The following is a 27,849-nucleotide window of genomic DNA, read 5'->3' on the forward strand; positions in this document are numbered from 1 at the left end:
TTGCGTTTTAGTTTAAATTACTTTTATCCAGTAGAAATAGAGCTTTCTGCGGGCATGTTTCTTTTTTATACCAGGTATGCATGCATACATTGTTATTTGGCTTTTAAAAGTCAGAAGTGTTGGCTACAGTTCTCTTTGATTCTAAAAGACTTTAAGAATCAGAAATATGGTCTGTGTTTTGTAAGATAACCTTTCTTTCTTATGTATTCTTTCTTTCTTACGTACAATAAAGTAAGAAGGGAAGAGGTGGTGATGGGTTGAGATACTGCAAGACACCAAAGGGGAGGACAAGAAGTGTTAACATGTTGCAGGAGGTAAGAGGGCGCCAGTAAAGGGATTCAAGAAGGCGAGCGATGCAGGCAGAGCCACAGAAGAGTAGGTGGATTTTTGGCAGGAGACTTTTGCCTAGATGGGAAACTGGGAATGAACTAAGATGCAGAGAGGCCACAGAAGCTGCTTTGGTAGTAATCAAAGTGGTAGATAAGTATGAAATGGATAAAGGCATTTGTAGGAGGGGTGGATGTTAAAGGGATTTCTTAATGATGCTGTAGAAGAAAGCATTTAACATCCAGAAGGCAGTGGAACAATGGTTAGGATTGTGTGAAAGGTCCCACATTACAAGCCTGAATGATCTTAAAAGATAGTAGAGTTGTCTACTGTGACAAAGAAAAGGCTGGGAAAGACATTAAGACCTCCCAGATTTCTCTCACTTTCAGTGATGGAATCAGTCATTCCTGTGCTTCCAATGGAGTGGTTTGCTATAAATCATTGTGTCAGTCTCCAGAAATGATAGTGTTTCCTCTGGGTCAGTTCCAGTGCAAAGAGAGATTAGTTGCTTGCATATGAACTGGGCTGTGCATTTGCTGTGGATAAAACAAAAGCAGATTCCGGGTCTGTCAGTCAGAAAACTTTGAGCGTGCTTGAGGGGAGAAAGGAAGAAAAAAAGAGAGAGAGAGAAAATATTTCATTTAGAGTGCGCTTTGTGTTGTTCCTTTGGAACACAATGAGTAAGTTGTAGGAAGCAGAGCGGAGGTAGTGAGCAGTGATACCTAACGGCTGACTTGCTTTTAAAAGTCTTCCTGGAATGTTGTTGTAAAGCTATACAGTGATTTGGAGCCTTGTCAGGTGCTATCCTTCCTTGAACTTAAACATTGTGTTTCCAGACAGTGACAAAGCCTGAAAGGAGAGACTGGGAGAGGAACTACTGAAAGCAAATTTCTATTTGGAAATGCTCCAGCTAAGAGAGAAGAAAGCTGCTGGGTCAGGAAGCTTGTGTGCTCCTCAGCAGTAGTCTGAAAGGAAGAGTAAAGCTAAAAACTTGCTTAGCATTGTGGTCGCTTCACTTACAGTGTTTAAACTCATTAAAAACTCCTAAAAACATTAATCAGGAAAGGCAATGACCCTGTGCACTGATGACAGCATGCTAAATTCCTGTGTTTTATACATTAGTCTCCTGCAGCACCATTGTCTTAGCCAGTGGTGAATGCCCAAAAGATAAATGGGCCACTACAGATGTATTTGTTGGTTCTGTTTTCTTTAAATTTGTTGCAAAGATGGTGTATTTTCTTACCTTTCCAATTTATGGCTTGGTTAGCATTGAATTCAGCTGTGGTACTCCAGTTTTACAGTCCATCTCCCCCAAAAATCACAGGGAAGACTTGTTCAGAGCTGCAGCTAAGTTTTTAATCAGTTGCGACATGTTTTTCGCAGAAGTAGGATTAGATCAGATGTATATGAAACAGGGCATTACTGTCACACAGCAGTGATGGTTTGTAGATTTGGGGTGTGTTAATATATCGCATACTGGACGGTAGCAATGACTCGGGAGGCTTCAGTCAGCTGTGCACACATGGCCCACACTGCCATTTAATGCTCCCTGAATTATACAGGATGCCCACTGGGGCTGGTAGGTACAACAAAGGGCTTGGCCTTCTGGACTGGCAGCGGAAGGCCAGGCAAGGTCACCCAAAACGGCACTGGATGTAGAAACATGGACAGCTGAATCAGGCCCTATCTTTTGGAGAGCCGCGTCTCACCCTGCTGCACAGGTCGGAAGCAACTCGCTGAAGCCAGTACCTCATTTTAAGGTGGGCATAATTGGGAAATACGATTGCTCTGCCATTGTGAATTATCTGTGCCATCTGAATAGCGAGTGAGATAGCCTGTTGTCATGACAACAAAAGAGGGTGAGGTGTTTACTTGAAAGTGAGTTCTGCACTAGCATCCACATCAAGCCGTGTCTGAAGATCCCCCTTTGAAGAACTGCTCTTCAGAGGGTCTGTTCCTCCTTTGAAGTACTTGCTGTATTTGTGTGCTTTTACTCCAGGATATATGAAAGATGGCTTTGTGAAAGCTTAACCCAGGATACAGTCTGCGCTTTTATTTTCAAAAGGCACCTTTTAGTTCAGTAATGGAAATCTTACCTAGACTACAAATAGCGGCATATGGAAAAGCCAGCCAGTCAACTATCTGCTGTTTATATAAAAGGAGTTTGTAGCGAAGAGACTTCCTTTTAAAATGAATCATATGGTAACTCACTTTTATAATCCTTTAATATCTTTTTGGCTTTAAAAGGTATTTGGGTTTAAAAGCATGCTTTACGATATTAATTTTATCTCACTGAGCTTGCTTTCTCTTATAAATCTGTGCTGTGGCAGAGGAGATGATATTTCTTAATTCCTTAGAAGTGCCTTTTATACATGTGTACTGGAAAAGAGGTGTATATTTGATATTCAAATGGGGTAAACTATTGCTTTTCTCTGTGAGTGCATGTACCATGTATAAAAAGAGCTGTGAAAGTGCTGCATACAATTAATTACCTGACTGCCTTCTTGTTGTAATTACCTTTTAGTATACTTTCAACTGCTTATAGTTCAGAAGGGTCTTCATTACCTTTCAGTTAAGCTAATGAAGAAGGTGCATTTGATTTTATTCATTTAGTGTAAAAAGAGAACGTTACACTGTCAGAGATCCATGAGCTGAAATACCCACGAATATTATTTCAAATTCTTCAGTCATAGGTTTGGTTTTGATGACTAGGTGTCAAGTATAATGAAAACACGTAGCCCACATACTTTTATTTATAATGTTTTTATTTCTGCAAGCATATAATTGTACTTCAGGAAGCTCGAGGTAGTCAGAGAGCAGTTGTATGTGGGGAAGAAGTTGATGAGAATGCTTAAATAGGACTTGCAGTTTTTACACAATAGGAAAATCTAGCTGAGTCATTTGTTACATATACAGTACTATTATTTGAAATTTGAATTGGAAAAGTTCCAGTAAGAATTTAATACATCTGAAGTCAGCCTGTTTGTTTTTGTCTGCTTACATCACCTAATTTGACTGTGCTGTGACCCAGGAGTTGTAGTCTACTAATTCCAATTAAAAAAAAAAACAACTGATATCAGAAAGAACTCGTCACTTTCTGAGGCAGGTCAGGACCTTGAAAAGTCAAATCTTTAGTCAGTCCTCCAAATTTTATCTCTGTGCTTGTCTCTTAAATATTTTAATAATCCTTTAGTCAAAACAAGAACGTGTGACTTGTTACTTTGAACTATGCAACATGGGAAATACTGTTTTGTTATTTATTTCAACTAGCAATAATACATTGCAGATCAGTGTGAAAAGCTCCTTAAGTTAATAACAGGGGCGATGTCAGTGATGGTGAGGAAAGAAACTGGAATAAGACCAGAAAAGACAAGTGGCATGACTGGATTTGTCAGACATTTGTAAACATCGGTGGCAAAACATATATTAATCATCTGTTTTTCTTGCAAGCTTAAAAATTGTGAACTTTTGCCAATTTTCTGTACCACTCTTCTAGTGTCATACCTGATGAGTTAACTCTAACTCATTTCCTGTGTCAATAAGACCAACTGGCTATGTTGGTAATTGGCCACATGTCTAGCACTGCTACTCCCAGATCCTTCCTCCTCCACTGCCTCCATTTACTAGCTGTAATTGTTCAGTCTCATCGGAAATTAGTTGTATAAGACAGACTGGTATCTCTATCAAAGGGAAGACTGGTATCTCTATCAAAGGGAAGTTGATTTTATTGGGCGTGCAGGAGCCTCAGCATTGATATATTTTTGTTTTTCTTCTGTGTAGCCTGCAACTCCGCTAATATGAATTCTCTCAAAAATACTAGAGTTGTTTAGTGAGTAGTCTGCTGATAGTTGACTGTGTATACATTGATCAACATAACTCTATGAGAGTGCATCTAATGCATATGACAATGGGATAGATGACAGCAAATAAATTACCGGAATACTGCTGTCCAAGTCAGTGTGTGTCTCCTGACAATGTTCATGTCTCCCTGCTGCACAAACTCTTCTGTTTCCTTTATGGGACAAGCTGAAGGCTGAATGCATGGCCCATCCTGCTTCCATTCCCCCCCACCTTATCAAGGTCAGAGAAGGTTAGAAGGAGCAAGCCGAGCAGGCACTGAAGAGGCAGCAGGAAGCTGAAGAACAGGAGATGGGGCTCTGACACAAACTACTACTTGCAGTAGCCATGTGTGTGTAGAACCGGCAGTTCTGCACAATTGTAGCTTTTATTTTTTAACATAGAACTTGCAGATTTTATTCCTGAAAATATTACGATTACAGGTAATTTTGTTTTCTTAATTCTTCAGAAGTCAGATAATTCAGTGCATGAACTGACAGCATCTTGCAACTCTCACATCCTGTCTTGCAGATCTTGTGTACTGTTTCCTGCTCTTGTTACTATCTCTCCAGGGATTCCCCTTCATATTTAACTCTGTTCCATGAATGTGGGCTTTGGAGAATAACCTCCCTATTGGCCAGCTGATGCTAAGCCAGCTGTCAGTTTTTGTAGTCCTCTGGAGCCTACCTTGGATTTTTTTTTCCTTGGAAGTAATCCCACTGGTTGTAAATCTCTTATATGGCAGAAATTCTCTAGTAGGGAGCGTCTTTGTTCTTTCTGGTGATAGTAAGACTGCAAAGCAGAGCAAGATGAAGAAACATACCTAATATATCGACATGTGACTTCTGGTATGTTCTCTGTGCAAGAGACCAAGATATGTACAAGTCAACTAAGAAAATAACAGCTGTGATGTTGGAGAGTAAGCAAAAGAGGTTTGTTCTTTTTGTTTCTCATCCAGGAGTAGCTGCAATGAAAAGTCTGCAGATGATACATTGGTTTCCATTATGTGTGCAGGAGTTGCACGGGTCAATTACTGATGATACCCGTATATGTATTGTAGTTAGTGTCAGTCCTTCCTGCTGCTCATGTTAAATTTTTCATTTTCTTTGACCAGTACACGTGTGTAAATTGACAAATGTCTAAATGTAGAAATGAAGTGGTTGCTGAGAGTTGTAGATGAAGAGCGTATTGAGTCTTATATACATAAGAGCTGTTTCATTTGTCTCTTTTTGCCTTGCAGGAAGAATGCAAACAAATACTGGCTCGGCAGAAATCCAGTTCCCAGTCTGATTCTCATGATGACGAGATTTCCCCTCCTCCTCCCAACCCAGTGGTAAAAGCCCGACGCAGGAGAGGAGGGGTCAGCGCAGAGGTCTACACGGAGGAAGATGCCGTTTCTTATGTTAGAAAGGTAATGTATTGCCATCTGTCTGACTCGGAGGTTTACAGGACAATCAAGTGAATCACATTTTGCTAATAATTTATAGTGCTTGTGATCATGGGTCAGCCTGTAGGGTGGTGTCCTCATGTCAGCATGTCCACGGCTCAACTGTCTTCTCAGCTTATTTGCTGCTTCCTTGACTAAGTACTTTCCCCATTAATTTTGCTTCACTATTCTGTCTTCTTTCCCTTTTAGAGGTGTGCTGCTAATCTGTTTCCCTCTTTAATGGAGTGCGTAATTCTCGGCCGTTTTCTTGCTGTTAGCAGAATTCTTCAGTTTCTGAGTTTTGCCAGAACTTCACAGTTTTGGAAAGTGGCCCTTTCTATTGCTGCATTTCCTGCTTTTTCCCCAGAGTCATGTCTACCTGTTTTCTCCTAACCTAGGTCATGTAGGTTCCCTAGATCATTTCAGCCACATGGTTGCCATGTTCATTGGGTACTGCCTAACTGGATGGTTTTCAGAAGTCTGCTGACTATATTGGGCCACTTTGTGCCCACTGTCTTTGAAGAAATGATGACTGCAAATTAAATAGATGTAGCAGGAGTTAGAATAATGCAGTAAAAGGAATGTTACTGAAATAAGATCTTAGAATGTAAGAGAGACGTGAGGGAACTGCTGAGAGAGGAGAAATTTGCCTAGAACTTGTGGCTGTTAATTGAATAGTTCACTTTGGGTCTCGTCTATATATGTCATTGGCAAAAATAGATACCATAACACAGGTGAGGGTCTGACATTGTCAAAGCCTTTACCTGACAGTAGTTTTCAGGTCTGCTCCTCAGTTATCGATATGAAAATCAGGTCCTCTTAGAAGTAATATGTAAAGTATCTGTTTGTAAGCCATTTGGAATATGGAAACCTGGCACTATTTAATAAGTCCTTTCAAATGGATATTTTGTTTGGGTAGGTTGCCTTTGTTCTATTTGAATGCTACTGATTTTTGGCTTTAGGAAATCATTGGCCAGTATCTCCCATGGGACACTTCCCAGCAAGTTTCAGAGTAGCTGTGCATTCACCGTGTCTGTGTAGCCATACTAGCCTTGCTTTTGGAGTCTGAACTTCTAAAAAGCTTGATGTGTAATGTAAAATAGAGCTGAACTCATGCTTTGCTATAGTAGAAGTTTGAGAATCTGTTTTCCTTTAAAAATAAACCGTCTGTGTCAACTTCTGATCACTGCCATAGAAAGGTGCATAATATAATGTTCTAAACCTGGCTTAGTTGCACAAATTGCTCCCAGGACACAGATCTCTCCAAAACAGAAAATCCCATAAGCAGTAAAACCTGCAAATCCTGCTTTTCTGTAGCACTTTTTTGTATGGATTCTCTACTGTTAAATAAATGCTGATTACACTCTGTGGCCTTTCCTTCCTCTAGATTTCTCTTCTTTAACTGCCTTTTTCATGAAAACGACTAGGTACTTTATATCATTGATACCTCTTAATAACTCTGCAAAGTTGTTTGAAACTGGTCAAAGCTTTTAGAGGTTATTAAATGACAGACATTATAATAATGTATGTCATACTTGTTTAAGGAGCTAGGCTGAAAATGCATTTCATAAGGTTGACAGATTCTACTCGTGTGCTTTCGTGCATGCCTGGAGTAAATTTAACCCAAAGAGCTTTTACTTTATGGGAATACATTTTGTCAGTCGCTGTTTTTTGGCAGAACACTTCTTACATTTGCAGTCAGCTGTGCTTCTGTCATCCACGTATGATACAAGTTTGCTGGCTACCCTGGGATTTTCTGTCCCAGGAAATAAAGAATTAGGAAAGCTTTTTATCCTTAAAGCAATTATGGAAGAGTATCCTTGTGGCAGTTAAATAGTGCTTGCAAGTACCCTGTATGTTTTAACAACGCTGTGGTCAAAGTATTAATGCACTGCACTGTTAAATCTTGCATGATGCTTTAAAAGCCACTTCCAAACATTTTTCTTTTTGTGCAGTCTGTAATATCCTCCTTAAAAACTTCCAAGAGGGGGGTAACATTTGGCTCTGTTTAATACAGGCTCCACATGACTCTCCTGAAAATCAAAGGAAATATTCCTTCCCACACTCAGGTCACACCCCTGAGTAATTTATGTTTCTAATGGAACCTGAAGTTACCTTTATTTTCTTCCTTTTTCAGCAGTGATGCCAGTAAGCCCCAACCGTAGGATTTCTAGGCAGTAATCAGTCTAGAGCCAGAAGAAGCAATACAGATCATATTCTGTGTGTTCTGTGGCAAGGGCTGTTGTGATTTTAATTTCCTAGAATTAGCTGACTGAGGTTAAAAAATAATAGTAATTTAGGGGATAGTTTCCTGTCAGGCTGTAGATGCTGCAATGAATATAGAACTAGCTCTGAGAGGTTTTGTGTCGGTGCTTTGTCTTCTGCCATAAGCAAATAATCCCATGGCGAATCCCATGGCTGTGTGTTTGTGGTAGAGGTTTCTAGAGCAGAGAAAGAAAGGGGGACACTGAAAGAACAAATTATGAAACAAATTTAAAAGTGTAAAAAGCAAGGCAAGGGTTGTATTAAAGTATTGCAAACAGATGGATTTTTACGTAGTGGCCTGGAAGAACCACTGGCTTGAATTCAGGTGTTGGATAGAAACACATCTGGGTCGTAAGTCAATTTAAAGGATCCCTTGAAGGGGTGAGCTATAGGATGAGTAGTGCTAAAGGCAGTGCAATGAGTTATGTCACTTGAGAGAAAATCAAAGGAGATTTAACTGTGTGATTTGAGCAAATATCTGGCATGGTTCCATCCTGGGGAACACAAAGAAAGATTTCTACAGAGGGTTATTTCATTGCTTCATTCCTGAAACCAGAGAAAGCAGTCAACACATCTGACAGAACATGTAGTTTACCAACTAACAGAAAAGGAACCTTGTTGCAAAGTGGATTATCTACTTGAAGAGAAAATTCAGTGATTACTTAGAAAAGTGATATAAGACACGATCAAGTGATTGTTCCAGATGCTTCATTTCATTCAGATGCCTGGTTGCTGTGACATCTGAACAATCTTTCCTGTGTTTTCTGTGTCCCTGTCCCACCAGACCCAGCTAGGTCTCTGCTTTGTGGATTTCATTGCTGCAGGTTGTGACTGAGAAAGGCCGATCAACTCTATTCTATCATCAGCCAGAAAAGCTGGAGTTGAATGTCTTAGTGATTTCTGTTATCTACTCTTGGCTTCTCAGCAGTAAGCTGAACCGCTAGGGTGTTTTTAATAGAGCAAGAGATCTTGACTGCAGTTCGGTCCAGTTTGTTCTTAACCCAGACCTTGTATTTGTTTTTTGGTTGTCATATTGAGAATGTCACTTCTTATCCTCACGTTATGAAAACCATAGTTTCTTACTTTCTTAGTGGCTTTATATTATAGCCTAATGTGGTTGAAGTCAAACTGCATCCGTTATCTTGAATAATGGAATTTTCTATAGATTTCAAGATCTATGAAGAAATACAACCAGAAATGTAGTTACCCTTCTTCCTTTTCTCCTACAGGTTATTCCAAAGGACTATAAGACTATGACTGCTCTGGCAAAGGCCATCTCCAAGAACGTACTCTTTGCTCATCTTGATGACAATGAACGAAGGTATGAGGTGCTTTATGATTCTAAGGATTCTATAGCTTGACCCGAAGACAAGAAATTGTGTTAAATTTTGGCTGAGAAAGCTCCTCAGGGGTCAGAACTACTCACTGATGTGTTAGAGTTATACTAGACGTGCTCCCCCCCCAAGATATTATGAAGAGGGTAAAATCACAAGCTAAAAAAGAGAAAGAACAGATTCAAATTCATTCAGACATGCTTAATATTTTAAAATCAGCTGTGCCTGTGGTTAGAAAGGACAAAGATTCTGTCTGCATTGACGTTTTTATTACTGGCAGCACATCAAGCAATACAGTCCTTCAATGGGATACTCGTAAGCTTTCAATCAAAGCACGTTCTCAAGTGTGCAAATTTTGCTCCCTCTTGCAGCCATTTACACAGTTTAATTACTTTGCAATACTAATTATTATGATACCACATTAGCATGCAGATTTCTGGAGTAATTAGAAGAGGACTAACTGCACATTTCTTCGAGCTTTTTTACCCACAACAGAGAATTCCTGAACAGAACTGCTGAAAATCCTAATTATACCATCTGCGTGCTACCATGACAAGCACTGGAGGGGTGGGTTTTCTGATTGTAAAAGGCACATTTTGGTAAAATGTTATCTAAGTAGGCATGAGAGGGAAAGACAGAAGGAAAAATGATCTGTCCTGCACTGTGCTGATTGTACATCATGGTTATGGTGTCTCCAAACCATTCCCGATGTGTCAATTATTTGTGTCAGCCAGATTATCCTGTTGTAGATATATGGTAGGAGGGAAGAGCTGTGCACAGTGTCACTCCCATGTGTGTGCTGCAGAAGGATCATAGACTGTCTGTTTTTGCAGTCCTCAAACTACGGCTTTACCAGGTGTGTACTGCCTCTGCTGTCAAAAGCTTTAGGATCTTCTTGGTTTCAGGATTCTGCACTAGAGCGAATGCAGCTGGATATCACCTGCCTTGTTCAGGTGCCACATTCAGGACTCATGACAAGCATAGCAAGATATTGCTCATGTTGGAGGAGAAGGGAACTCGCAGAAAGACACATGCATTCTGCTTTTGCAGACAGGATTGTGACGAACAAATAAATTGTTCTTTCTTTGTATTCTACTGAGCTTATTCTTGAAGTCATGCCATGGTCCTTATCTGTGTTTGCTTGTCAAGTGTGGAGGAGTTAGCAAGTTGAAGTTATACCATTGCTGTCACTTGCAGTTTGCATCTGGTTGATGCAGATAGGTAGTTCCGTAAAGTATATGGCATACGACTTCGTTTGGGGTTCTGTCCTCTTGGAATGGTGGAAAACTAGGTGAGGACATTTGATTTTCTGTGCTGCAGTGGTGGTGTTCATTTTCTTCAGTGCTTTCTACACTTAAGACAGTATCATTGTTTCATTTAATTTTGTGGTTGACCATTCTCCAAGATTTAGGAGGTATTCAGGTGGAGGAAGGATGGACTAGCAGGGCCAAAAATTCATTTACAGTGGATAACTCATAATTTTTCTTCTTTGAAAAGATACTTAACTTAAGCTGTTCCATGGCTATGTAGCCAATGGAACTTGTGTTCCACTTGCTGCTTCGCAGCTGTGAAGGTTCTTATGTGTGACGTACACCCTGATTTGTAAACACAAAGTGTAATCGATTACCTTTGTGTCAAATATCCCATACGAATGAACTTCAGCATGACTTCTTACACAACTGATAAGGTAAACAAGTATATTTTTGCATTGGTGTTTCAAATAGTTTTGTTCAGGTTTACATTCATGGTTTTATTTTAGATAGCATCTTTTTATATGCCATGCTTAAAAAAGGTTTGCCGTCTGTCACACACATGTACACACACATGCACATGCTCTCTGGTGTAAAATTATACTGAAAAGTGCAATAAATGAGAAACTGTAACCTCATCAGTACTGAAAGTGATGGAGATAGTTTATCAGGAACTCTTGTCAAAATGTGTGTTTCAAGAGTAGCTAATAGTATAAAGAACAGTGCGGCTCTGAAAAGTGATGTGGCAGTCAGCTGGTTTCTCTTGGGACTTACCCTTGACTTCAGTAAAATCTTGATAAAACTTGAGTAACATCCATTGTTCTCTCCAAGTCAGTGGCAAAATGCCCATTATTGTAAGTGGAAATGTGTTTTTAAATCTAAGGAAGCTCTTTTTCTCATCTGCAAAATCAGAAATGTGTGGCTTTTTAATTGCACTTACACACGTGCACCTGATGGATATTTTATGTGTCCTTCTTTGTCTAGGACTGGTCTGTTACGTGCGCACTGACAGCAAAACTTCCAATTTACATGGATGTATCACGTTATTTATTTTTCTTTAGAATTGGTAAGAAACTAACTGTAAAAAGTTAAAGCAGTGTGTTTTAAGTAGGTATAGTTTGGTTTTGATTATTTATTAGAGTATTTCACACCCAACACAAGTACCTTACTATATTAAAAATCTCTGTGAAATACTCACCAGCAGGATAACCATTGAAGACCTGTGGGAAAACAGGGATGCCTTGGGGGTGATAAGCTTAATTATGAACTGGACAGCTTAGTGAGTTGCAGAGAGTACATGGGTATGTATCGGTGTGCTTACACTGTGGACTTATGCTTGTGTTTTGGCTTGTTATTAGCCCAAACTGAGTTACAGTCTTTTAGGAGCAGGCTCATGTCTGGGTTTGTGTATATGTGCTTTGATTTGGTTTCCTTTTTTCGTTGGGATGTTTGGCAAACCTTGGCCCTTTCACTTTGTTCAGACTTTGGTGTGTCTGCTTTGCAGTTAGGATGTATTTAACAGCTGGCAGTTGAGTGTGGATTTTTCATAGTGCTCTTATATCATCCTGCAGGTCCCTAGGCACGAGTACTTTAACTCTACTCTCTCCTCCTTTCCCCCACCCCATATGATGGCATACTGGCTGGCTTCTGTTCACGTGGGGGTTTTGCCCTTCATTCTGTGTTTCTTCCATACTCCACTTCCTTCGTGACTCCACCCCAAAACTCTTGGAAGAGAGTTTTATTAGGTGGGCAATGAAGCATGTTACTTAAGCTCAGATGTGAGTCCAGCAAGATGTTTTTGGAAAAGCGTAGTTCATACTGATGCGCAAACATCATGCAGAAGCTATGGAGCTGGCCACCGAGGACAGTTTTCCAAGGCAGAGAGCACTCTTAACAACCTGCTAGTTATGACCACTGCAAGATCAGCAACTTGGTGCCTATCTGGTCCTGACTTGGTGCCCCCTGAAGCCTCACATATGTATGAATAGTGCTTCATAACCGATTCTCGTGTGACGGCTCTGGAGGTGCTCCTAGCAGCACAGAACAACTTTTGATGCAGAAGACAATCCTGTGCAGGCTGTGCACCCAGAAGATCTAGGAATTGCCCGGCAGCCTGTTCAAGGATGAACAGCCTTGAGAGCTTTGAGAGAGAACATCAGTGGATTTGGACCTATAGCCAGGTAAGATGCATTCACCCTCTTTTGATTTTACTGGGGAAAAGTGAAATGACAATATTAACTGTGAGGTATTTTTGCATTATAAATATAAATTTAGTTTATATAGTTGATGGTCTTTGCCATGATTTGTCTTTAACTTCAGTTGAGGGCAGAAGCCATCTTGTTTCTCTGTTGTGTTCTAGACGAAGTCACAGTAAAAATTACTTAATAAAACACTACTGATCTTTGCTTATGGTATTTGTGCTTAATAAAAAGAACTCAAAAATTAAATTACACTTAGATGCACTTTTTGAAATACTCTCTTCTGTTATCTTTGTAGTCTCCCTCCATAATGCTGGTAGGAAGTTACGTTAGGTGACCTGTGCTATTGATTCTGATGGCTGAATAAAGTGAAGAAGCTCCTTACTGACCTTACTCCTCCTAGCTCCAACATGATCTCATGGTTCAGGTCCAACTATGCTCCTAACATAACTAATTCTGAAGGTCGTTAGAGTTCACATAAACTTTCCCCCTTCTTTTGGTATGTGGCAGTTGAGAATTTTGCATATGGGACAAATCAGCAAGGCAGGGTGCGTTGTATTGATGCCCTCTACTTAGTTGTTTTTGTTCACTCAGCAGGCAATGAATGATTTATATCTATGCGAAGATAGAATTACACCCATAGCTTGGCAGCAATTTATTTCCTTTCCCACTCTTGGATTTCCAGCAGATTAACATCCTCTAAGGCTTCCTCGTTGTGAAATGGTGTATAAAGTCAGAACTGGTGACAAGGGGCTAGTTTGATTGTCCTAATCTCTTTTAACCTAGCAGTGTAGCTTGCAAGAATGTTTATTGGTTCAGCATGTAATGCTGCAATACAAGTACACACCCTTGGTTTTGCTATGACGTTGTATAGTAAAGGGGAAAAAGAAGGAAGAGATCGTTCATTTTCTTTCTGTGGATAAAAATAAAATATTTTATCTCATTATTTCACTGATAGGTTGTTCAGTCTCTACAGGACTGGGGCAGCCACTGAGGACTCTGGCCTGAAGGGGGACAGCGAGAAGGTTTCGAGGAGACCTGCTGTGGGAATGGAAGTTGGACGCAAAGCTGACGATACTCGAGGAGGAGGAGAAGGAAATGTAGCTGCAGCATAACCAATGAATGAGAGAGCAGGACTTGAGATCAGCAGGCATGTCATCTTGGTTCCAGGATGTCACCAGTGCTTGCTCTGCTGTGAATCATGAGCTGTGCCTTTCAGTCCCTGTTCAGAAGTGTGGTGAACTCTTAACCACATTAAGAAGTGGAATGTGTAAATGTTCACCATGTATTTATGTAAATGCCATGTAAAATTTATGTGTTAAGGCTAAGTAAAACTTTTTCATGAAGGAACAGAGGGTGTACATAGCTATTTAATGTGCACTTCCAGACTCCACTTCTAGAGTTTTTGCTAATAGCATAACTTTTACAAGCATTTTATTCTTTATTGCTTCTGTATAAGCAGCTGTGATGGCTGTAACAGCTTTCAGAATATTTTTGTGTAATTTATTACTTGGATTAATAATAAATCGGTTTGTTTGAACAGTATATTGGTGTGAAAGTACTTTGGAAACAAAAGTTAGGAAAATTTATTTAATGCTTTTGCTAAAATATCAAGCTCTTATAAAGGCACAGAAAAGCAACAACTAAGTGATAGACAAAATGGCTGTATTTACTAAAGCAACACACAGTGTTTCATTGCTTGTGTGTTGCCTGCATGGCAAAGATGTGAGGATAAAGGGCATTTTTTTTAAATTTTCTATGCTCATCAGAGCCAACACATAACATGAAAATTGGCACTTCTATTTGGCATGCAAGTCAATCAAGAGTTTTCTCAAAGTAAAAATTCTTACCTTTTTCCCAGCATCCTTTCAAACATTGTGGTGGGCAGACACTACTGTGATACTACGGATAGAATTGGACACAGGTATTGTAGATACCATTATCTTGCTGTTAGCGTTTCAGAAAGATGTTCTACTACCTTCTTACAAATTTTTTAATGATGTTGTCTCCAATTCAGGCAGTTCTGTAAGCCATGATTGGTGCCAAAGTTGGCTCCTATAGGGAGATACTGGGCATAAACATACACTATTTGAAGGACACTAAGGTCCAAATTAAGATTTCCTCAGCACCGAGATACAGTAACTTCTTAAAATGTATTAAGGGCGGCCTCAAAGTGGAAATGAGTAATGTGTCTGTGTCTTCTGAAGACAAAACATCAGAATTTAGGCTTAAATTGTACAAGATGGATGTAAACTAGACATGTGGTAATAATTTCTAGTGGTAAGGACACTTAGATTGTAGAGTGAGCCTATGATTGTTAAGACTGGTTGGGCAATTTCTTTGAACGTAATTTAGTATGTCCTGTGTTTGGATGGGAGAAGTCTCTTAGCTCTGTTTTTGTCATGCCTGGATCCTCAGTAGTAGGAGACGTTCGTGTATTCCTTGTTTATATCTAATTTTTCCTCATTTTAAAATGTATTTGAAGGGTTATTGTTTCTTCTCACATCTTTTGTTTTCTGTATTGAATCTCATTCTCCCCATCTTTCTTGGCAGACCAGGTACCTCAGACCACTGACCATTTTTGTTCCCGTCAACTTCATTCAGTTGGTCCACATCTTTCTTGTTTCTTTGTATTTTTCACAGCAACAGGAGATTGTTGACTTCCATTTAGCATGTGATCCTTGGAATCATTGGATCCTTTCTGCGTAAATGCTACCTTGGCAGTGAGTCTTCACCATGTGTTTGGACTATTTGGGTTATTTCTACCCAAACATAATGCTTAGCAGTTGTGTCTTTATTGAAAGTTAATCGATTTTCTCGGTCCATTTCTTCAAGTTATAGTCATTTTACATCCTTATTTTGTTTCTAACTGCTTGTAGCTGCTTTTCAGCTAGGTATGGTCTTCAAATTCAGAAAACACAACCTATTCTGTCATCCAGATCGTTAATGACTTGGGTACTTTTTCAGTGTAGGCATAATCTAAATTTGTGAAAAGTGGTTTCCCTTAGCTGACAGGTGAATTTTAGTTGTTGTCCTGTTGATCTCACATTAAAATATTTTTGAAACTTCTGGTGATTAGTTAATTTCAAGGACATTATTATTACTATAAGCTTTATTCACTTCTGCATAATACCATGTTTTATTAAAGCACTGGCTGCAGGCCAGCTGGAAAGTTTCATATATGTGGAAGAAACCTAAGACGGCACCATTCAGGAGCAAGATATTTTAGAAACAGGATGCCACAGCTATGACATATTCATTACACATCCTGTATTTTCATTGCATTTGTAACTTAACTCCTTTGTTAAAAAACAAACACAGATCTAGCTTCTGCCTGTGCTTCATATATTGCACACAGTGTGCAGAACAGTGCAAGAAAACTTCCATTCCCATGAAACTGCTTTATTATTTCTGTAGATTCAGGAGTCCACATTGTGCTAAAACCATGTGGATGTTTAGGGAGGATACTTACTCTGCCTGCTGTGGGCGTCTAAGTTGGCTACTGCTCAAAAACACCTAAGCTGGGAGCCTCAGGCTATGGTTTCACAATTGATTTAACCCAAACCAACTCTGAGCTGCTACAAAAGGAGGAAGTAACACAGTTAGTGCAAGACTTGGCTATACATTGCTTTTGCTGTTCTTGTTCTGGTATTAGCACTTGAGCAGCCACAGGTAGCCAGCGCAGCTCTCTGAAGAGTGGTGTCCCCACCCTCCCCTTGTAGGGATAGTTTTCAAGTCAGATCAGTTCCTTCCACCCTCTACCTGGCTGCAGAAATCCTTCAGTTTGCCTAAGGGAGGCAGTGGAAACGCGCAGCTGGGGGAAGAGTGCAGGGCAGGACCTCCCTTTTGGCAGCAGCAGCAACTGAGATCAAATTAAGGGATGGAAAAACCGCACCTTGAGGTCCTTTAGTAGTCATTGGACAAAATCGGATGATTGAAATAGGTGGTGTGAATACCTCTATAATGAGCAATTGTTCCTTGCCAAGAATGCTCAAAATGTAAAGAGGTAAGCCACTCAGAAGGTGAGAGATGGAAAGAATAAGAGATGTGAGAGAAATTGCACAGCACAGCGGGGCAGAGCTGGGGGCAGAGGGCTTTTTTGAGTCAATAACATGGCTTCCTTGTGTGACATTCATTTTTTTTTATGTGACCAAACTGTTGGAGGGGTTTCCTCCCCCTCTGTTTTGAAAGTAGCAACAGGGAGAGGATGACTGCATCATCCTAATGCACTCTGTGCGGGGTGCACAAGGGATGGGCTGCATGCTGTGAAGGTTTGTAGAGGCGTGAACGTCCCGTCTGTGCTGGAACTACAGGAGATGGTCAGCAGACCGTGATAACTTGGGGACAGAGAGGATGTGTATATACAAATTATATGTATGTGCAACAGGTTTGGTAGTGAACAGACTGGTGCACAAACTCTGTGAGAGATTTTTTTGATGTTCAGTCGTATTTGATGATTAGCATGTTTTTTGAATTCTGCTTGTAAAAACCACGAAGAGGAAGCGCATCTCTCAAATGAACCAAAGCATACTAAACAAAAGGTTTCCTTCTTTGGATAACACCAAGGTATTTTCCAGGTAAACTGTCTGGCAATCCAGCCTTCCTTTGTGTCTTTTATGCCTTGTTTATGGCCTTGATTCAGCACGCTTTTCAAAAGAGCGTGCTTAACTGTAAATGTGATTGTTCATTGACTTGCTGTGGATGTCAAAGGAACTATTCATGTATTTAAATTGAAGCAGATTCAGTCTTGCTGAATTGGAGCTTGCCAATGAGGAATACTACTTAAACTAGGAGAAGTTATGGGTTTTGGAGACAAGAGTCATCTGGCAGTAGTGATGGAAATGAAACCAGGTAGAATTGCCCAGCCACTTGGAAAATAAATGATCCAATTCTCCATTCAAGGATTAGCTGTGAATTTAACACTGACTTTATTTTCCAGTGCATCCATCTCATTTACCCAAGAATTATTGTCTTTAATTACCATTGTGGTGCCTGCAGGCAGCACTCTTTAAATTAGTTATGCAAAGTTCTGCTCTCAGCAGTCATCAGGAGATTGTATCTGCTTTACTATCAATCCCTCTACAGCAGCGTGACAGCATTCAGATTTTGTACTACAGAATCATTTTTGTGATGTCAGTTTTTGGCCTGGTAGATAGGTTATTCTCTTAAACATAACTAAAAGCACACACATTTGGTATTTATGGATATTTTTATCTTTAGAAACAAATACTGTCAGTTCATAGCTTTTTAGAGGTTGTGATTCACCCTCAGTGTTTTGTTAGACAGTTTATATTCTTCATCACAAATACTAGTGGCGCCATTCCTAATGGCAGTTATTTTTAATTCTGCATAGAGTAGTGGTTTACATATGGGCAGTATGTCACCAATTCCAAAAAAACAGATTTAAAGCAGAGAAGTAATTTACCTAAATCCTTTTAAACCTAGAAAAAACGGCCCAAGACGAATAGTATTCATGCATGCTTATGAAAAAAACCTGTATCTGTATAAGTAAAACAGAAAAATTAAGACTGCCGAATTTAACAGGCCTTGTAAAATCTTTCTACCACTGCAGTATATGTGACTGTGCCTTTGTGGGCTTCTTTACACAACAATTAGCTGGCAGTCGTTCTGAAAATGCATTACTCAATGCTAAGGCTTTTCAGAATTAAACACAAAGGTTGAATAAAAAAACATCCACTCTTCTCAGCAAGTCTTTATCCTTCGCATCAGAGCAGCTGGAAGCTTGTTGGGAGCAGTAATTTGTCTCTGTGTATGGAAGAACAATGGTTTATTTCAACTAAAGCTCTTTAAAGCGATGCTTCCTTTTCTTCTTTCTTTTTTTTTTTTCTTTTTTTCTTTTTTTCAGAAAGGTTGTAGGTAACCTGTCAGCAGTTACTCCTACTCTAATAAGTCTTCATTAGGTGACTGATTTTGCAACCTTCCACAGCTTTGAAAGCCTACCTTTCTTCAAGTGGGAGTATTACCGGCACCGGTACCGGAGGATCAACTGTATGATTAAGTTGCTTAGTTATGCATTTAGAAGGGGATGTTCAAAGAGCGTAAAGGAACTAGATATTCACATTGATTGATATACAGTGGGAAGTGAACTATCAACTCTTAGAAGGTTCTCTTGAAAATCCCCGTTTTATATTGTGAATGTTTCGACCTGTTCATTTCCATTAGAAGATGACATCTGCTGAGTAACACTGTTTGAATAGAGAGACAGAAACCGACCTTAGAACAAAAAATAATCTGTAACACTAAGGCGTTTAGTTTTTTTTTTCTTTTAGAAACAGAAGATTCAGCTTAGCAAACAGATGAAATTTCTCTGTCATTCCAGTGCACTTAATGGAAATACCAAGTGGAACTTACTTGATTGTTAGACTCCTAACTCTGTTCTAATGAAGAGAAGTCTGACAAACCCAAACAATGATTTAGTTCTTGTTTTACAAGTTTCTTACTAAAGATTTTGACCTGAAGTACATTGCATCTTGTGAGGTAACAGCTGGTCTATCATTGTCTTCGGAAAAAAGTAACAGTTGCTAAGATTTCAAGAAACAAAGATGGTCTTTGAATCAACTGGAACAGCTGTAAGAGACTGACACACCATGCACTGTCAGCTGCTTAATTCAGATATTGAGACTGGCCCAAACTGAATGCGTTAACCCTTTGGCACCATCATATTCCTTTTCTCTCTTCCTGCTATTCTTTTAAAAGAAGGCCATAAAAATAAATTTAGTTTTCTAATTGCCTTTTATGTCCTGAAATTAAAGAAAGCACAAAGCTCTGACTTCTTTTACATTTATTCAGTTTTTATAAGCAATATGGAGACCTGCTTGTGGACAGAAAATTTGCACTAGAAGCATATAATGCAGTCCGCCATGTAGTGCATTAAATAGAAAACAGTAGTACATATCCAGAAAATGGCATCAGATGCTGTTTTAAGGCACTCTTTGCAGTTCTTAAGTGCAGAGCGTGTTTAGTTTAATAAAGCAGAATGAAAGGTGACTTGATCATGGTCTAGAAGGGAAAGGTGGGTGACAGCAAAGGTCTCTTTAATAGACAGAGGTTTGTGAGATCCAAAAGCTGGTGGCTGAAGTTGGGCACATTCAGACTGGAAAAGTTGAGTTTTTGCTTTTTTGAATAAGCAGGGAACAGATCCATAATTTAAATTAGCTCGGCATGTGGCAGATTTTCCATTGCATGAAGTCTTCAGATCAAGCTTGGCTCTCCACTGCTGCTAGTTCTTAAAGAACTTTCTGAAGTGCTCCATTATATTCTGTTTTTTTTCAGAGATGGCAAAATGTGATGACATGAAAATTTATTTCAGTTAATGAAGAGTCAGCACTCATCTCTTGTGAACAAAACACTTGAAAATATGACTTTGGTATGCCTGAAAGCCAAGCTTGGGGCCTGACTGATTTTTGGATGCCTGAAATAGGCACATGTTGGGTGTCTTTCTAAACTATTGTTTTAGTTCAATTACAAATGATTGGATATTATTCAGGAGCCTCTGAAATTCTGTAGTCTGTGGTAGATAGCATCAGGAAGGCTGTGGCTGCCTTAGCACCTATTAATCAGTCGTCTCTTCATACTGCACATCATGGTTGATCTCACTGCTAACAGGGAAGGTGGAGCATCCACCAGTGGTACCACTGAGCCTTCTGCTTTGTCCAAAGTGCTTATGTGACCAGACGAGGAAACTGGTGTCTCAATACTGAACATTGTGTATTCTTGCCCAAAGAGCCACGTCTGCCCAAGCTCACTTCTAAGTGATAGTATTTATGAGCAGTGCAGGGTGATGGCTTCTTGCGAAAATTATTTCACTGACCACATATAACCTACCTTCTTGTGCCCTGTGCTTTTATGTCCTAATCCTGCACCATTTGGGTAACTAAAAGATTGGGAATTAACTAGAATATTGGCAGTTATCATCACTGTTTGCAGAATCAGGTTCAGTTCACTCTTCTGTCTGTGGCTAAAACAGCCTGAGAAAAGTGGATTTGTATCATGATCCCAGAGGATTTGGAAGTTCTTTGCTAATGTGAATGAATATCCTAGAATAAAGGCTGACAAATAGAATGATTTTTCAGATGCAGTAATTGAGGTAAGAAGAATGAACTGCGCAGTGTGGAGCTTTAACTCACATTAATGGGAAAGCACTTCACTGTCCTGATAATCTATTTTGTATTTAGAGTTACTACAAGGCCCATGTAAAGGCTAGACCTCCTGATATCACTCTTTGAATTTGCAATGAAAGACCGAGTTTGCTGTCATTAAGCCAAATTCCAGCTTAGGTTTCCACATTTTTTTTTCTTTTGTATTTCTGATATTCTGTGAGATCTATTTATCATGAAAAGTCAGCTGTCTAAAGATTAAAAAGATTGGGAGAAATGAGAAACAAAGCAATATATTTACATATTTTCTGAATTTAATTTTATCTTATTTATTTTGTGTTTAAAAGATTAGCAAGAAGACTTTGCTGCTACGTTTGAAATACTCACTCATTTTTCCTCTGTTCATTGTCCAATAGATAAACTCTGGTCCAAGCCCTTTCCTCACAGAGACACATCATGATACCGTGAGGCAAATGGGAATTACTTTTTAATATCCAGAAACAGACCTTGGCCTTTTGGCATTCTGATAATTCCCAGAACAGCTAACTGAACCTTCACCATGATAGACTGGATTTGCTATATTAAAATATTGTAGCCGTGCCATGGTTCCAAGTCCCGATAGTTTCATCACCACAGTTGACCTGTGTTCCTTTTACAGCTGCTTTCATCAGCATGGTTACAACATCAATGCAGATTTTTCTTTGCTTTTAGAAAAGTGGTTTAAAATAGTGATTTGGCATAAGCTGCGTTTCATCCAAGTTTAGTTGCTGTTCCTTAATGGTATGTCATGTGTCATGTTTTCTTTCTTATTTATTAAACCCTGTGCTTTGACTGGAACTTCTTTCCAAGAATACAAAATAATTATTCTATTATTGGAACATACAATTTGATTCCTTGACAGGTGGACAAGAGCTTTGCAGCACTATCAAAACCATCCTCAGCAATGTCAGTCAGTTTACCCGACTTCTGGTACAAAAATATTGCTGAAATAAAGCTGCTCAATGGCTTAGGCAAGTTGTTGTGGCATCTTTTGGACTTCATGCTCTCCTTGTCAAACTCAGTCCACTCACTGCTACTGAGTCATCTTGGAGCAGGGGCTATAAAACAACCCTTTTTAACGTCTGATGCCTTCCGTGCACATCCTAATTGAGCTCTTCGTAGATTTTGACATCTCTGAAGTTTTCTTGGCCATGCTACAGCATATTAATATAGACTCATGGTTGTGTGACTCCTAGCATTTTTTGGTAATACATAAATTGCATTTAGACTAGAAAGACAATAAGCATACTAATTCAGTGCACCTTAGGGTCTTCCTTATGTCATGTGTTCTTTTTGCTAACTTCTAAGTATTTTCATTTACTGTGCTGTTTGGGACTTTGTCCGTTTTCTGGTTTAGAATTCTAGACAAATTCAGCACTTGAAATCTGATCTTCACTTGCATATGTTCTATGTAGATTATTTTTAATTACCTAGGCTATATATCATTATGCCAGAATTTTTTTTTTTTTTCAGTAGCTTCCTATTAAAAGAATTGCCCAACAAATACACTTACTGTGAATGTGAGCGATCTGCATTTAGAATAGTTTCATTTTCAAAGGATGCTTTCTTGGAAAACAAGGTTAAATTGTGTGGGAACAATGGAGATTCTGCAAATAGCTCTAATAGGTAGGTTCTTTCTTCCTTCCTTCCGATACTTAGTGTTATAAATCAGGTTAGAGTGTAAGAGATGCAGTGAGAAAAAGAAAATACAGAGTTTTATTGGTTTTAGACTCCATATTAACTGTATTCTTCATGCCCATGGGTGAAGTGAGGCAAAATTCATGCAGAGTTTGTGTAGAGCTGATTTCTGGTAGGCTTCTCCACATTTCTTATTTATCGGTTTTATTTGTTTGGTTGCTTAGTCCTAGTGCCGTGGTGACACCCTCTGGCAGTGGCAGGATAGTTCCATCTCCATTAGGGGACTCTTCAGCAGATGGTGAGCAATCTAGCTGGAAAGGCATTGGCATGTCCTATGCTTCATCTCTCCCAGAGCTCTTTTGGCTCAAGACTGAAAATCACACACGTGAGGTTAATTAATGTTGTACATGAATTTGGTGGCTAATTGATACAAATTAAAGTACCATCTAATAAATATTGTTGGGCAGCTCTTTTTTTGGTGAGCAGCTTGAAAAGTCTCCCCTTGCACTTAAATTAATTTGTTTACATCAACTCTCAGGCACCCTTTTCTCTCGTGGAGTGAAGCCTCTGAGCAGAGCCTTGCAGCCGCAATGGCTGTTCTTGTGGCTGGAGCCTTGCACCAGGACAGAGGAGATGGCTCACGAGTCCATTGTACCTGTGAAATAAAACAGGTTTGTAAAGATGGAAGAGCTACTGTGTGTGTGCCTGGCTACTGTTAATTCACCATTTTGCGCTGGTAATGCTTTATTTGTGCTGTTTTACATTAAGCTGTTACGGGTCACGGAATGCAAACTTCACGCAGCTGAAGTTTTTTCCAGGCAGTATAATGAGAAAAACCAGTGAGCTGTACAGGCAGTTGGAACAGTGAAGTAGAGTAGCTGAGGCTTGCAGAAAGGTGCTAAGAAGCACAAGTCCTATTAAAATAAATAATAAAAAAGGAGCTGGAGACTACTTAGTGTTTTTTGTTGGATCTGGATCTATGCCTCACTTTTGTAAGCAACTTCATACATGTCTACAGGGCAAGCTAGTAGTACCAAACTACCTAAACGATCAAGTTTGGGCAAAGCAAACTGCCTGGCTGCAACAGCGTGAGGATTTGTGCAGGGTAATTTACCTGGCCTCTCAGCAGCGTGAATTAGCCCACATGGAGGTTGGTGCTGCTGGACTTCTTCCAGTGTTCAAGCAAAGCTGAGGGCTGCATTGTTAGAGAAACCTTGCTACACGAATGGGGAACTGTGGTTCTGAACCAAAAACCTTAGCAGGAGCTATTGCTCTGTCCCCTAAGGACTTTTATTGACCTGCTTGGAGTGAACCCTCCCCAGTTCCATAGCAGGGACTGAGCTGTCCTGCACTGATGACGGGGACTTTTGGTTTAGGGCATAGGGACTTCTCAGCCTCTCGATGAAACGTGAAGGTTTGGCTCAGCTTCTGTAAGCAGCCATCGTTGTATCTGCCACCTGGGGTCACTGTGTTCAAGGTTATTGGAAAGGAGAAGTATAAAGTAACAAAGAAAATAAGTAAGCAGTAAAAACACACTTCCAAACCCTAACCCCTGAGGCGAAAATTTAGATTTCCGTAAGTATACAAATTACTTGAAATTTTTATTGTGTGTGAAAAAAAAATGAAGCCGTATATTTCAGTGAGTAAACAGAAGTCGGCTTTAACAAGCCAGAGTTTTGTATAAAGAAATAAACTATCAGAAGAAAAGTGTTATCTCTCATAGACACTGACTTATTACAGTTTGTCTTAGCTCTTCTGCCTGTTGATTAGTGCAGTGTACTGCAACCGACTTTAAAGATCTTTGTAGCAGTATGTTTTGTGATTGAAAAACTCTCAGTGGTGTTGGGACTGATCTCAGACTTGTTTTACACTGGAATTACAGCACATATCTCAGTCTCTTTTCATATTATTTACACATACGTAAGTGAGATTATAGGTGAGTAATATATATTTTACTCTGCACCCATCTTACGGTATTTCTTAAGTGTGCTATTAAACCTTTATCTCAGCTAACCCCACATGATATATTATGCACCCACAGTACATCTTACAAGCACTTTAGATGAATTTTCAAGCTGGCTGAGCTTAAAGTTGTCAAAATATGTATTTATTTTAAAACTCCTCAGAAGGCTATATGGATGTAAATCTTTCTGTGGAAGTGCCTCATTGTGAGAGAGAAAAGGCTGGGAAAAGAGCAGCTCCAGATGATGCAAATGCTACTTCAAATCTCATATTTACAGCATCGGCAGAGTGTGTGCTGCTCTGAAGCAGAACATACCTCCAACAGCAGCTGCACAGCTGCTGCCTGGTAGCCTGAAAGAGAAAGTCAGAGCTAAAGCAGTAATGCACAGCAACCATTTTTCTACAGATTTTCACAGATTCTTGTATAAAGACCTGTAGGTGAGAACGTGTTTCTACTGCTGTACCTGGCCACTGGGTGGCCTCCATTAGAGCTGAAGAAGAATCGTACATCTAGGCAGTGCATCTTTTATTTCTTATCCAAATACTGCTGAAAGTTCTAGATAATGGGACTATACAAGATATTTCATGAAATTCAGGCTGTTATTTAGTATGGAAAATTGGTAAATTGATATTGTGCCCCTTTTTTTGTCATTCATAATTAGAAATGATGTGTGTAATTTACTTAATGTTTTTGTTGACATATCTGTGCTTTCAATTAGATAAGATGTACTTCAGTTACAGGTATAGCTGAAGGAGAACAGTATTGTGAAAACAGTATTGAACATAGTACTGTTTCTTCCATCACTTTTTACAAATGGAAATCATACACGCTTTGCAGTATTGAAGGGTTATTTAGTCAGTGTAATGCAGAATTGCCTTGCATAAAACTTACTCTAGTGCCTTTTAAAATCAACTCTACATCACTGGCACCATCTCAAAGTAAAATTATTTAGCATCCTTTTTAGTTACATGTTCTTTAAAGCATATGTAAGGAACATGTTTTAGTCTTCTTATAAACAGTATTTGGAGTAATTCATTATGTATGTCATTATGAGGTCAGGATCAGAACATTATGTTTTTGTCTCTTATAGTGAGATAGCTTCTCATAGAGGGTATCGTGCTGCTGTGCTCCTAATTGGTACTATATGAAGAATGTAAATTAACATGTTAGTTTTGATGGGAATGGTGATGAGGTTGGAAAGGCATCATTAGTATGCTCAAGAGTGCAAAATAATACTTTGCTTTCCTTCCGAATTCAACTAGTTAAGCTAAAAATATGGCACAGCTGCTTTCTCTTTACACATGTGAAAATGTGTGGAATGTGAAGTAAGAGAGAGAATTGCAACCCTTTGGGCAAGAAACACAATGTTCGTTGATGAGACACCCGTTTCACCATCTCATCATGTGAGCACTCTACCCAGGGCAAAACGGGGCTTAGTGGTACCACTTGGGCAGGAGCTGGATGCGTTGGTCCTCCTACCAAAGAAAAGCAGCAGAACTAGAGTTAGCAGGCAGTAATATGGATTTTGTTACAGTTATTAGATTCAAGATAAATTGCCAACTCCACTTGGAGCTGCTATGGCCTGAGTTCTTTTAAGCACTGTTGAACTTGAACAGTCCCTCGAAAGCATATCTAGTCCTCACTTAAATGCTGCAAATGGATCAGATGAGAGATTAAGACAGAAGTGGAAGATCCTTGGGGATGTAAATCAATACTTATTAATGACATATAACTGTGTTAGGTCTCAGGAGAAAGGAGAACCTTGGCTGTGAGATCTGATCTGTAGCTTGATAGGAAGCCGTGCAAGAGACCGGGAAAAAGGCTGGATGGCAGTGGCTTGATAACTGAGAAGCAGATGATGGAAAGCTTTGTGAAGTACATTTATATTAACAATAGTTGACTCTTAAAAAGTGCTCTTTGCCTGTTGTGCTTTGGGCTTTTTATTAAGAAGGGTAGGGAACCATTAGCTATGTTTAGCACTTTTTTTTGAATATCCTTTGTTACTGTGATTGATTAATAAAATTGCAAAGTGAGTATCTGATCCTGAAAGTAGATCTGTGCAAACAAGCCCTTACAGTCCTGCAGAGCTCAGTGGACATCAGTGGGAGCTACTACAAGCAGGAGGATTAATCAATATTAAATTGACTGCAAAGCAACATTAGATGAAGGAGCTCTGGACTGTGAGCAAAACGACAGAAAATATTGGTAGAAGAGAATTAAATTGTGCTCTTAGATAGCTCTCTCATAAAACTAACTCAATCAGAAAGTCAGTTTTTAAAAATTCTAGGGCCAGTTTAAATTTGGCTGCCTATTGTAGTTACTGGAAGTCTCACATAAAATAGAGTATATTCCCAATGTGATTGAATTAATGTCTTCTTGTTATTGGAGTCTGCTTTTTCTTTTCTTATTTTTGTTGATTTAATATGCAGGAGTATAATACTAATGCAGTACATTGCATAGATTTGCAAGTGTAGAGCTTTAAAAAAAGTGTATTTTCCTAAATGTCATTTTTTGAAAGTTTCTGTTCTTTTTTTTCTGTTCTTTTGTGTTAATGTTTTTTTGGTCTTTGTTTGGTGATTCAGCCTCTTGGTAGTAGGGTCACCCAGCTTTGCAGTCATGGAAACATGAAAAATCAGAGCATAATTAAAAGCAATATATTAAAGCAAATTTATAACAGTTTGCATTTTTAAAATGCAAATGAGATATAAGACCCACCGACATTTACTATGTCTGTTGATTGGCAAAATCCATCTATTGCAGATTCATCTGTTGGAGATTTGATGATTGGTAGCATATTGCAGTTCTTTTTATTGAAAATTCAGGGTTTAACTCAAAGGATATTTTTAGTTCCCGATTTCTATTATTGATTATAATTTCTGGTCAACTTGGATTCTGTCTCCCTTCCTGTCTCCATTCTCGTGATGTTCACAGCAACGCTGCTCTTCCTTCCTCCCATAAATCCACCTGGATTTCATTCTGGTCGTTTTCTACTATACTTCTCCCAGCCCTTGACATGCTGCCTTACATCTCTCTTCCACTTTATAATTTCTGATTTTCTTCTGGCAGCTGTTCAATTTCAGAAGAAAAAAAAATAGCCCGTGAGTCTAGGGAGGCAATATAAATTCCATTTTTATCAACATTTGTCAATTAAAATCTGATATTACCGAGCCTTTTTATAAATAATTTGACTATTCCAAATGTATGTGGATAATACCTTGAACCACTCACTCCATATATATAACACGTTCATATGGCAGATGAGGAGAGATGTCTCTCTGAGACTATATACATTTACAAGTACAGCAATAAAATCCATTGACTACACCCCAGTGTCACACTCTGCGTGTGTATGCTCACACTTTTGAACATGTGTGTATATGTAGCGTTTAGAGATGAACTCGTGTGTGAATATCTGATAAGATATAAAACTGAAGCATGAAATCTGGGCTCATCTC

At 39.2% G+C, this 27,849-nt stretch overlaps 1 protein-coding gene across 4 annotated transcripts in view; it reads left to right on the top strand.

The window, feature by feature from the left end:
- The window catches only part of PRKAR1B (protein kinase cAMP-dependent type I regulatory subunit beta), a 101,289-nt gene that overhangs the window by 10,354 nt on the left and 63,086 nt on the right, over positions 1-27,849 (top strand). For all 4 annotated transcript variants that reach the window (XM_048062769.2, XM_048062764.2, XM_048062754.2 and 1 more), the window contains exons 3-4: positions 5,405-5,575; positions 9,085-9,176. In XM_048062769.2, the coding sequence (XP_047918726.1) occupies positions 5,405-5,575; positions 9,085-9,176 (263 nt within the window). The remainder of the gene's footprint in view (positions 1-5,404; positions 5,576-9,084; positions 9,177-27,849) is intronic.

Source organism: Anser cygnoides, chromosome 15, assembly GCF_040182565.1.
Source record: "Anser cygnoides isolate HZ-2024a breed goose chromosome 15, Taihu_goose_T2T_genome, whole genome shotgun sequence".
Classification (NCBI taxonomy): domain Eukaryota; kingdom Metazoa; phylum Chordata; class Aves; order Anseriformes; family Anatidae; genus Anser; species Anser cygnoides.